The sequence below is a fragment of the Excalfactoria chinensis genome, chromosome 4, assembly GCF_039878825.1.
Source record: "Excalfactoria chinensis isolate bCotChi1 chromosome 4, bCotChi1.hap2, whole genome shotgun sequence".
In the NCBI taxonomy this organism is placed as follows: Eukaryota; Metazoa; Chordata; class Aves; order Galliformes; family Phasianidae; genus Excalfactoria; species Excalfactoria chinensis.
The window spans coordinates 25,492,690-25,505,017 of NC_092828.1; the positions used below are offsets into that span (position 1 = coordinate 25,492,690).

The following is a 12,328-nucleotide window of genomic DNA, read 5'->3' on the forward strand; positions in this document are numbered from 1 at the left end:
TTTACCCAACCATCCCATGTCATGTTCAAGCTTCCCTCCATGCATCATGCTCTATGGTGATGTACAGGCAGTCAAGCCAACTAAGAGCAATCATGAAAATAACTGGAGAGCTGTATGACACCTACATGGATGACTTATCTAAAGTCAATGAGAAGAAAAAATTAGAGTTTCACTCTCACCCCATGGCCAGGTTAATATGATGGAATTAAACTCCATTGGACATAACGGCTGTTTTGAAATATCTGCCTTTAATAAACACTTCAGCACCACTTCCCTCCTGTTTTTCCCACTCCTTACGTTATCTCATTTCGATTGCTTACTCTACATCCAGAAATAAGAGCTAGGGTTGAGCTGCATTTTGTGAAATGAGCATTAGATTTCAGGGATTTTAACTTACAACATAAATCTGCCTTCATTTTCTGGCAATCACCATGCAGGAAGTTACATAAAAGCAGAGCAGATTCAACAGCCACCACCACCACAGGTCTCCATCCTCCTCTTCCTGCAGTAGTGTGGGTTGGGGCATATAACCAAACGGGGCTGTCCACATCTAGCAGCATAGAATGGCCTATAAACTTACACCAATCTTAACTGAAGATGAAGTGTTAGCACATTTATATGCAGTATGTGTCTCTGAAAGTACTCGGGAATGTTTAACCACACAGCACACGCAGCATAAATATGCTGGTAAAATATCATAAAGGCTCAAATAATTACTACACAAATATCTTTCCCAGTATATTCCGCAGGTAATGTATATAGAAATATGATTAATTAAAACAAAAAAAGGCATGTAGACAATTAAAGTGTTAGCAATACTATTCCTGCCTCTGAGAATGGAGGATCTACTAAACCCACACTGGGTTTCTGAGATGAAATGAAAGTTAAATATACTACATAGCAAATTATAACCTGTAGCATATCCGTGCTCCTCAGAAAATTCCCATTCAAATACTGCCATGTCCAGTTTGCTCCAGTAAGATTTGCAGTGTAAGACAGGATACCAATAGCTTGCTAAAAAGCCTTTAGAAATCTATCTTGCAGTGAACAGGATGCATAGAAAATGTAGATAACGGTATTTGATATGCTATGCTGAAAGAGTGGCTAATTGGAAACAAGTAATTCCACTAGACAGAAAATGAAGTAAAAATTCTAAACATATAATGGTGATTATTTTGGCATCACTATGTGAGTTTTAATAGTGGTCAGTAAGAGGGAAGTATCGGAAAAGCAAGTTGACTTCTCCATTTACTTCCATTCTCCTAACAAATCCCACACACAGACCCAGCTGAGCTGGGACAGGCAGGATTCCCTTACTTAACCAGACTCCCACCTGCACAGAAGAGGACTTTCAAAGACCTTGTTAAAAAATAAATGTTTCAGCACACGGCATTACTGCCAAAGATATTTTCCAGAGAATTTTGCAAAAAGTTAACAGAAATCACACTTGTTCCAAGATTAACGTTGCAAATTTGTCCTGGTCAAGGACTTCAATGACGTTTAATAGATTTGTAACTCAAAGTACTCCTCCCTCCCTCTCTCACTGTCCCCAAGAAAACCCTCTCCTTACCAATATCCTTTAACTTGACTTTGCTGTGCTGTCCATGGATTTTACAGCGACTTTGTTCTCTAGCTTACTTTTCATAAGGATGACTTAGAATATCTATTCTTAAGTTTTCTTAGTGTTAAATCCAAAGTAACAGTTTTAACTTTAACAGCCTTAAAGTTTTGTGTGTAAATGAGGATTCGCTGGTAACACAGCTATAAAACGTGGCAAGACCAGATGAAAATGGCTGAAAAATGGTCTTTAGTTAAATCGGGACTGTGTTCTTAGCGCAGGGAAGGCCTTGATTAGTGTGCAAGTAGTAATACTCTCAGTTTTTTGTTTCAATTCACAGTACACGACTATAAAGTAAAAGCCAATAAAAAGCCATATTCTGCCTTCTGCTATAAAGAACTGCAAATTTAAGCTTCAAAATTCAGGCAGCTGTTTTTTTTTTATTAGGGAAAAAAAAAGCTTAGAAGTTGTTGCTCATGTCAATACAGTGAGATACCGAGTCTGTCTTACATGATGTGCCTGTTTGTGGGCCCACCCCAGAACCCAGCTGACACATATACCTGAGTTCACGCAGAGGAGTTTAAGTGGCAGAAAGAACACCATTCAAATACACACATTAGAACTTGTGCTATAATATTCTCCTTGAGCAACCCAGTGTACTGGGTTTCAAGTTTTCAGCTGCAAATACCCTCGCTGAAGTAAATCTCTCCGGTGTCTGACTATCTTCCCAACGCTGCAGAAATCTCACCTCATTTTAGCCCATGTAGCACAAAAAGCAAAGCCCTTCACATTGCTGGAAACAACTGTAGCAGAACATAAAGCGCAAGGAATTCATGCCATGTGCTCTTGTGCCATGTTACAAAAGCTCTATGTTTATGCATACAGGTATGATTTCAAAAACCAGAAATTAATAATTAGCAATGTAAAAGAATTGTGACCGTGCACCTCTCAGGCCAATAGTCATTACCTAAACACCCCTATTAATCTCATTGTGAGGCCTAAGGACTGTATCTTCCAATGGACAATGAAACCTCTGTTAGTTGCTCAGGACATGGTTGGGACTATCCATCTTTTACTATCCATTTACTGTATCTCTCTTTCATATTTAATCCCCAAAAGGAATATGGCTAAGAGACACTTCTTAGCTTTTCAGTTTAAGAGAACAGACTTAACAAAATTTACCAATGCAGTTAATGCTATCTATCTTATTCTTGGTTTTCAAGAGATGTCCCAAAAAGAAGTAAGAACAAACTTGGTACCCTATCACCTCCAGAAAGGGATGGCACCTTTCACTACACCTCACAGCAGAATGCTAAGGAGAAATATAGAGAGGATGGACAGAAATGGCAAAGAAGGAAATGGGAAAGTTAACATTTCAGCTATACAACACTTTCATTGACTGTGTATCAAGTTGAACGGAGTTTCACTTTACAGTGAAAGCAAACAAGTTTCATTTTACACATACATCCAAGTTTACGTCTCCAAGAAAGCATCCTTTAAAAATTTTGACCCATATTGAGTTAAGAGATCAGCATCAGAGGCAGAGTCTGTATGACATTAAGAGCTTATTCTGTAGTTTTGCATAACTTGCAAATTGCTTACAGCTTCAGCCACAACGTTACATTACTATCATATAAGGCACCACAGGAGATATGTGATAGTAAAGAGCTCGTGGAAATCAAAGTCAAGTGTCCATTGCAAAAAGAGAGGAAGAAAGCTATGTTATGTATTGAAAATCATGAAACAAGGTTGCAGTAAAAACTGAGAGAGTAAGCTGCAATGAGATGAAAATACATCGTTTTATTTCCAACTAAGAAACTTCACCCAAGTCCAGCAGTGTGACTGTAAGCATAAATGAACCAGGATGTTCTTCCAGGCTCTTTACAGAAAATGGCTCAACCAAAAATGAGGCCACTGATCACATGGCTTCATTCCTTACATCCTGTTGCTTTATCATTCCCAATAAAAATGATTTTGATGGACACTGGCAAACACGTACAGTTCACGAATGATACACCTGCAACCCAAAGAAAACTGTTAGGGTGTAATTGTTAGGATGTTGGGGTGCAGCATTTTACCTGTAAATGTACGAGACTGGGCTCTAAGAGAAAAACTGACTGCTTTTTCTACTGTTTCTACTGTCCAAAACAAATTCGGAGCAACCCTTACATGTTTGTGACCTCCAAAATGTAGAGAACAAACCTGTGCATGTGTACTTAGAGCAGCACGCCTTCCCGAGTTGCCGTGCATGTCAATGTTGCCTACCGTTCACCGAGAGGAAGTTAAGCAATATTATGCAGGTGTTCGTAGGCCAGCGGGGCCACACACAGCATGTGCGTGTGGCTGCTCCCACGAGGAGGTCGCGCTTTCCTCAATGAATCGCGGTGAATGCAGTTTCCTTTACACAGTTAGAGGTATCTCAGGTAGACGGCGAGTTTTATTACTATGATGCATCTGAACATGTTACGGCTAAGAGAAGCTTAAGACTCCTCGAGAACCATTCTGTTTCTGCAGATTTAGGTCGGCGGGATTGCATTTAGGACGACCGTCTCGCTCAATGCCGGGCATAGCATAGCGTGGCAGGGCAGGGCAGGGCCAGGCAGCGGGTCCTTGAGGCAGCCCGGGGCTGCCGGGCCAGGCGCATCCCTGCCACCCCCCGCGCGGCTCGGGGTCGGGAGGAACGCACGGCCGGGCCGGGGCGATGCCGCTTCGTTGGCTGCAGGCGAAGTCCGAAGAGTGCCCGGGAGCCGCTGCTGCCGAGGGCCCGGGGAGGCTGCCCGGCTGGCGCGGGGTGGAACAGGACGGGCCGGGCGGTCCCCCGGCAGCACCGCTCCCTCCTCCTCCCTCGGTAGGGCGCCCCGGCCCGGCGCCCGACCACGCGCTAACTTCCCCCTTCAGGGTCGGCGCCGTCCGAGCGGCCGCGTCCCCCTTACCTGTGCTGCAGCCCCACCAGCCCCAGCGTGATCACATGGGGCACGTCCAGCTCGGTGGGCCACACTCCGGAGGCGATGCAGCCGAACACGCCGCACTCCTCGCGGATGCCCAGTTCCTCCAGCTCCATGGCGGCACGTGGCGGCGGGACCCGACCCGGCCCGCTCCGGCGGATCCCTCCCGCGCTCTCCTACGGGCACCGCGCGCAGCCAACAGCGCCGCGCGAAGCCGCCGGTACCCCGCCGGGCGGCCTCCTCATTTACATGCGGGGGGGGCTCCGACCTCGCTCCCCGCCCGGCCCCCCCCTGCGCTCTCCACCCCCCGCCCCGCCGCCGGGACCGCGGGGAGCCGGCATTGGCCGAGCCGCGGGACGGGGCAGCGTGCGCTCGGGGGGTGGGGATGGAGGGGCGCGGGTCGGCCCCGCCGTGTTGGGCGGCGATTGGCGCGCGGGCTCCGCCGCCCCGCCTGCCCGCCCCTTCCGCCGGGCCCTTCTTACCCCGGCGGCGGGTCGGCCGCGTGCGTTCAGCTTCTCTCCTGTGCTCTAGGTGCCTGTTGCCGCTACCGTCGCCGCCATGGCCCCCGCCGCCTCAGGTAACGCGCACCGTGACCGCTGGGCGCTGAGGGGGGAGGAGGGCGGGGGTCGGAGCTGCGCCGTGCTGTGCTGCTGCGTAGCTGTGCTCGGGTGTCTGCGGAAAAGTTTCTCTTAGCCACGCCGTCTTCTAACCGCTTCTCGTTCCCTCGCGAGCGGAGATGTTGCTGTCCGTGTCCCGGAGGAGCTCCGCATCTCGCTGCCGTCGCGGTCGGAGCAGCGCGGGGCGCGCCGCTCAGCTGCGCTTCTGCACCTGGAAAGCAGCGAGGAAGCTGTGAAGGCTCCCGCTGTACCGAGCCCTCCAGGCAGCGCACGCAGCCACGGGCTGTGTGTGGAGGTGGCGCTGGGGCTGGTCGGCGCGCAGCCCCCTTAAGCGTGCTGACGTCCGCGGCCAAAACTCTGTGCATCTAAAACGCTTTTAATTGTATTTTTTTTTTTTCCTCTAGATCTGAAACTTGGTAAAAAAGTTAATGAAGGTAAAACGAAAGAAGTGTATGAGCTGCCCGATATCCCGGGATGCGTTCTGATGCAGTCCAAGGACCAAATAACAGCGGGGAATGCTGCCAGGAAGGACCGGATGGAGGGGAAGGCTGCCATCTCCAACACCACCACCAGCTGCGTGTTCCAGCTGCTGCAGGAGGCAGGTTTGTATTGCAAAGGTAGAATTAATGCCCGCATGCTGCATGTGTTGCCACCCAGCACTGCTGACTCCGTGCTCTGACTTACCTTCCCTGTAGGCTCTGATGTATTTTGTTCAGACTTTGTTTCTAGTTCACCTTTCCCTCTGATACCTCAGAGCTGGATGGATGGCCCAGTCATTTGGTACACAAGAGTATCTGACATCTGCTGGCCACACACGTCACTGGTACAGGTTCTCCCCTGGTATGGATGTAGCCCTGGTCCTCCTTTCTGCTGCTCAGTCCCAGCTACTCTAAAAACTGTATGATCTGCTATAAAAGTAATTGATTTTAGTTAATCAGCAGAGTCATAGCTAGTGTGTTCCGTGTGTGAGAAAGAAAGAAGGCCTCTGTGGAACTATACCTATTTCTGTACAAGTAGTTCTTAAAGCATTAGCAGAGATCGAGGTCTTCTGCAAACAGCTTGAAGAGGAGCGTGTGATTGGGTCCTTTGGTATAACCTCCAGCTGCTGGCTTCCCTGGGAAGCCTGTTGTTGATTGCATGAATTAAATATCTTGCTAAAGTCTACGGGGCCAGTAATTAACTTAATATGTTAAATATCCAATAGCCTATGGACATAGTAGGAACTTTAAATGCTAAGAAGGTGCCTCAAAGATCCTTAAGTGGCTTTTAGTTGGTAGCTTCAGGCGCTATGGAGTAAACTGCAGTTGCATTTTAAAGCAACAAAAGAACTTTCAGGATTCCTTCTATTCTGGTCTGATTATTTGAGGGCATAAATTGCAGATAACGAGTGCCTTATTGTAGAAGTTTGTTTGCTTTTCGCAACTCTTCTTAACCTTAACTTCTTCAAAGGTGGTAGTTCAACAAATTCTGTTAAAGTTTTTCTTTCCTTTATAATGGAACCAATTCGAGCCTTTGAAAAGCACGCATAAAAGGAGGAAAAAAACCAAAAGCCATTTTCTTAGGCTTAAAATACCCTAAAGAGATTAACTGTGTCCTTTAAGTACAGAGGAGCACAAGATTTGGTTGTGCTTAAGGTTCCTTGTGACTCTTGATTCAACTGTGGAGTTTGCTCATGAAACTAAGCTGCCATCCTTCTATGTAGGAATCAAAACGGCTTTTGTCAGGAAACAGAGTGACACCGCTTTCATAGCAGCTCACTGTGAGATGATCCCAATTGAATGGGTCTGCAGAAGAATCGCTACTGGCTCTTTCCTTAAAAGAAACCCTGGTGTTAAAGAAGGCTATAAGTTTTACCCGCCTAAAATTGAGATGTTTTATAAGGTAAGTTTCTTTCCTCTGGTGAGAATCAAACTTAGAACTCTGTAGTATCTTGTTAAAAATGCTAATGGATAATTAGTTGCACTAATGACTGACCTCCTTTTAAGGAGTTGTTAGTTCTGGTATTAGGGTGTTTTTAGGTGTTTTCTTGTGTTCTCATTGATGCTCACAAAGCCATCAAAGAATAATGAGCCAAAGTGTAGAAAGTAGATAGCTCAGAAAAAGTGCATTTGAAATTGCTGAATGGTAAAGAGTACATTTAATGCTGCTTTTCTTTTTTTAACAATAATGTTATTTTCTAATGGCTACTTTTCCCTTATAATGACTGAACTTGCATGCTTTATCTGCTTGGTTCCTTAATAGGATGATGCTAATAACGATCCACAGTGGTCTGAGGAGCAGCTAATTGAAGCAAAATTCTCTTTTGCTGGACTCACTATTGGCAAGACTGAAGTGGATATTATGGCTCGTTCCACTCAAGCTATTTTTGAGATCCTGGAAAAATCATGGCAGCCCCAAAATTGCACTCTGGTGGACCTGAAGGTATGAAAATCTGATTTCCCATGATCCTAGTTTTGACAGGAAATATTACTATAGTTCCTTACAGAAGCTTCTTGTTGCCTTTACAGATTGAATTCGGTGTTAATATTTTGACCAAAGAAATTGTTCTTGCTGATGTTATTGATAATGATTCCTGGAGACTGTGGCCATCAGGAGACAGAAGCCAGCAGAAGGACAAACAGGTAACATTTTAGTCTTTAAAGTCAATGGGGAAGGAGATGGATTAATAACACTTGCCTCTATAGCTAAGGGTCTTTTTCTCAGAGTGGCTTTATTATAGATACTTATGTTGCTACAGATTAGTTCATAAGATATTTAGCATCCAATTCTGTTTTCTTTAAATAGTGGGGAAGAGTTGGAAAGCAGGGGTATTAATACATCAAACATAAATCAGAGGGCAGAACTGCTTTATTGTATTGCTTAACGAATCATGTAGTGGCATCCTCAAGTGAATGGCTCTGTGCTTTTGTTCATATCCCTAAAGTAAGGTACGTGATAACATCATGCAGAACCTTGGTTGGTTAGTGCAGTGCTGCTGCAGGCAATTGTATCACTACAGATTCCAACTCTTAAATTAGCTGTGTTTCCCTAAGCTTACCCATTGGGAAGCTATTGAAGCCTTGATAACCCTATTGCTAAAAGCCTTCCAGGTTACAAATGGCCATGAATTCTAATGTGTATATACAAGTACTTTCTTAAAATGAGCGTTCATTTGTTTTGTTTTTTCCTTGCTTCCACATCCATGTTTAAAAGAAGTAATTACATCCACTTTAACTCTTCTTTTCATAGAATTAGAGACTTTGCTCTTTCCATATCCTTTTCTATGTAAAGGAAAAAGACTCGCTTTAGAACCTCTCCTATAACTGTATCAATGTCATCTCATCTTGCCTAGAAATGGCGTAAATACTTCAGCTGAGGTATTGGTACCAATGATGGTAGCAAAACAAATTGCTTTGGGCACCTGAAGCAAAACCTGAACTTTAACACTTGCCTGTTGTTTTTTCTTTCTCCTTTTTAGTCCTATCGAGACCTGAAGGAAGTGACTCCCGAAGCACTGCAGATGGTCAAAAGAAACTTTGAATGGGTTGCAGAAAGAGTAGAGGTATTTATGTGGGGGCTTTTTTTTCCCCTAATGAGCAGTGTATCTGCTCTTTGATAACTGTGTCTTCAGTCCTGTTGACTATTTTGTTTGGTTTGTTTTTTTCCTATTATTCCTCCTTCTTTCTTCTCCCTTAACTATTCCTCATAGTTGCTTCTGAAAACGAAGAGCCAAGGTAGAGTTGTGGTATTGATGGGATCTACTTCTGACCTCAGCCACTGTGAGAAAATAAAGAAGGCATGCACAACCTTTGGAATTCCTTGTGAGTTGAGAGTAACCTCTGCTCACAAAGGGCCGGATGAAACTCTGAGGATCAAAGCAGAATATGAAGGTAGATGTCAAAGAACTAATGAATGAGACTGAGCAATATCACATACAAAAATGACTTGTCAACTTAAGGATCTCTGTAGGCTTTTTTTTTTTTTTCCCCATGGTTTCTTGCTTGTTGAAAACAAGAATAGTCTGTTACAATGCAGTTCTACTCTTGTTAATTACATAATGATAGATGGCAGACTGCACTAAGCAATTATGAAGTAAGATATTGTCTCAGAACTTCCATTACTCAAAAGCTTGAACTGTGATTTCTATCTCAGTTCTTGCACTTCTTTGCTCGAGCCTTGATCATGCTAATACCTGCATCTGTAGGAAGATACTACAGTAAATGTATTTCTGAAACAGGGAGGAGAGGAGGTTTCCTCTAGCTGACCATAAATGTTCTTTGGTTACCTACAACACAGATGTTGCTGCCATCATCCTACTCACTTGTTGAAAATGTTGAATAATTTTTGTATGCGATGGGAAAAAATACTTGATTTCAATTCATATTTCTTATACCAAGAAAGCTTGACTTCTCTTTGGAAGGGTTTATAGGCTAGCAGAGGAGAGACGAGAATTCACTTGTTGAAGTATTCCTTATACAGAGGAAAATTACCATTTGGGGACAAGAGGAAGCAGTTATAGACTTGAAAACACAAATGTGGTAATCACAGCTGAGATTCACTAGAGATGAATTAAGACTTTAGTTAAACTATAGTTCTTTTTTCTATAGTTTTATAGCCAGCATTTAGCTGACTAAATCTCTCATCCTTAAATGTTGCTGTTTCCAAAAGCTGAGTAGTTCCCATTCCTCTGACTCTTTCTCTCAAGCAGAGGCAGGGTAAGACATGCTAACTTGTTCAGTTATGGTAAACAGTATCTGGGTTTTAAGGCTGTACGATCAGTCCTTTGGTATGTAAAGGGGAAAATTCAACATAAATTTTAGTGCTGCATTAACAGAATGAAAGAAATATAAGTGCAAACTGAAGAACTGTGTACTTAAAGCTCCATAAAAGCAAGTAGGAGGAAACAAGATGGACTTGCTTATTATTTTCTTTCTTTCTTTTTCTCCCCCCAACAAGGTGATGGAATCCCAACTGTGTTTGTTGCAGTAGCCGGCAGAAGCAATGGCTTAGGGCCAGTCATGTCTGGTAACACTGCTTACCCTGTTGTCAACTGTCCTCCTCTCTCATCAGACTGGGGTGCTCAGGATGTGTGGTCCTCTCTCAGACTGCCCAGTGGTAAGATGATCTTCAGCCTGTGCAATTGTACAGACCTACCTATAGTTATCATTAACAGTGCATGTACATGTTTGGAACAATGGCTTGATCAGTACTGAACAGTCTCTGGAAATCTGCATGCAGTCTTTGGGCTTTTTGCAGCTGAGAAGTCAAAGAGATTATGTACAAATACTCTTTAGAAAGATATGATCCTTTGCTTATCCTTGCTAAATATTTGAGTTTGAAACAGGAGCTGATAATGGGAAGCTGTTGTTTCTTCTTATAGCGCTCCATTTTACTTTAGTAAATTTACTGTGATAAAAGATCAAGTAATAATTGGCACCGGTGTGCCTCCGGTGGCGCAGCGGTAGAATTCCCGTTTGCAACACCGGGGGCCCGGGTTCGAATCCCCCCCTGTGGAGCAGGGGGTAGAAGTGCCGCTCTGCTACACAGAGGGCTCGAATCCCGGGAGTTGGACTCGATGATCTCTAAGGTCCCTTCCAACTCGCACAATACTATGATACTATGATATGATACTATGAATATCTTTCTCTACAATTAGCTTGACTCTTCTACAGCAGCGTATTGCTGCCATATGAATTCTGATCAGCTAGTGATTAGAACAGCTATTTGGCAACTCGCAGGCACAGCAGCCTGTTACCTCTTTCCTCATAAACTTATTGCTTTGCTGGCTTTGGGTTTCAAATGCCATGATGAGAGAAGTATTGAGACATTTGATACTTCAGTAGCTTTAAAACTAAATCACATGGCTCTAGAGGGTTGAAACAAGCATTGTCTTAAACAGTCATTTGGAGGCAATGTTTTGCATCTGCTTATAAAACATGTTTGAAAGTAGCATTTTGCTTTCTTTGCAGGTCTTGGCTGTCCTACTACTCTGTCACCTGAAGGAGCCGCTCAGTTTGCTGCCCAGATTTTTGGGTTAAACAACCACTTGGTATGGGCCAAACTGCAATCAAACATGTTAAATACATGGATCTCCTTGAAGCAGGCTGACAAAAAATTGCGGGAGTGCACCTTGTAAGTCCAACCAACAAGTAACTCCTACCAGCCACACAAAGATAGTGGCGTGCACGTGCGTTTGTATCACGAGTTGCAGTTGGATGACGTGAGAGATCTCATCCCTCTCTTGTGTTTTGGTTTGGTTTGTTTTGGGTTTTTTTTTTAGTATTAACCATTTAGTAAAAGAAGATAATATTTTAGTTATCTTTCTGTTGTTCCAGAATAGCGTTGTTCTGCTCTTCAGTGTATACTGTTAACTACCGCTGATGGTTATGTCAACATAATGATTTGGTGTGATTTCAATAGGAGCCCACTACTTTTCTTCCCGTAATGGTAAAATTCTTCCATAGTAATAATGTATATTCTGAAGCTTATTAGCTCAATGGGACTGCTAACTAAAACTAGTGCTGATGTAGTGCTGTAATGATGGTATGCTTTCTTTTAGCAATAAAATAGCAACATATGCTGTATTAATAAGAAAATAGGCTAAGAATAAGTAAGAGCCTGAAAGAAATAACTGCCTTATTTTAAAAAAACATATATTTTTTCATGTGTACATGTGTGTATGTATATACACCCCATCAATGACTTTATCACATCATTTGAGAAGTTACTGTTCTCTTGTTTGTGACAAGCTCTAATTTTGAATGCAGCCATAACTAGGCCTTATTGCCTACTTGCTGTATAACTCTTGACCTAGTCCAGTCAAATATTAGCCCTTCAAATATTAGGCAGATCTACTGTGGACATATGTGATGCTGTCAAATTATCCTCGTACACATCAATGTATCTATATTCCCTCACTCTGTTTCTATGGGAATTATACTGAACTGAAGGTAGGAATAAATGGTAAAGCAACAGAATACCAGGGGCAAGCCTAAGCATGACTGTCTTGTCTTTGCACACAACATTCTTCAATGTAGGTACTGATTCTAAGAAATATGCAATTACTCAATGTATGTACAATTTATGCTTTTATAATTAAATAAACTATTTAATTCAAAGTTGTTTCATGGAGACCTCATAAGATACTCATGCAGTAAGTCATCAGCTTTTAAGATATGGTAAACACTTGTAAAATAACCCTATGCATTAAAGCAGCAGATCATGTTGCT

At 43.3% G+C, this 12,328-nt stretch overlaps 2 protein-coding genes across 6 annotated transcripts in view; one reads left to right on the forward strand and one right to left on the reverse strand.

Annotated features, from left to right (window-relative positions):
* Positions 1-4,765, reverse strand: part of PPAT (phosphoribosyl pyrophosphate amidotransferase) — a 40,657-nt gene extending 35,892 nt beyond the window's left edge. The window contains exon 1 of the mRNA XM_072336818.1: positions 4,492-4,765. Coding sequence (XP_072192919.1) covers positions 4,492-4,619 — 128 coding nt within the window. The 5' untranslated portion in view covers positions 4,620-4,765. The remainder of the gene's footprint in view (positions 1-4,491) is intronic.
* The window catches only part of PAICS (phosphoribosylaminoimidazole carboxylase and phosphoribosylaminoimidazolesuccinocarboxamide synthase), a 35,285-nt gene extending 22,957 nt beyond the window's left edge, over positions 1-12,328 (forward strand). For all 5 annotated transcript variants that reach the window (XM_072336817.1, XM_072336815.1, XM_072336814.1 and 2 more), the window contains 9 exons: positions 5,035-5,080; positions 5,525-5,722; positions 6,823-7,001; positions 7,362-7,541; positions 7,628-7,741; positions 8,578-8,661; positions 8,809-8,989; positions 10,056-10,214; positions 11,069-12,328. In XM_072336817.1, coding sequence (XP_072192918.1) covers positions 5,035-5,080; positions 5,525-5,722; positions 6,823-7,001; positions 7,362-7,541; positions 7,628-7,741; positions 8,578-8,661; positions 8,809-8,989; positions 10,056-10,214; positions 11,069-11,235 — 1,308 coding nt within the window. In that variant the 3' untranslated portion in view covers positions 11,236-12,328. The remainder of the gene's footprint in view (positions 1-5,034; positions 5,081-5,524; positions 5,723-6,822; positions 7,002-7,361; positions 7,542-7,627; positions 7,742-8,577; positions 8,662-8,808; positions 8,990-10,055; positions 10,215-11,068) is intronic.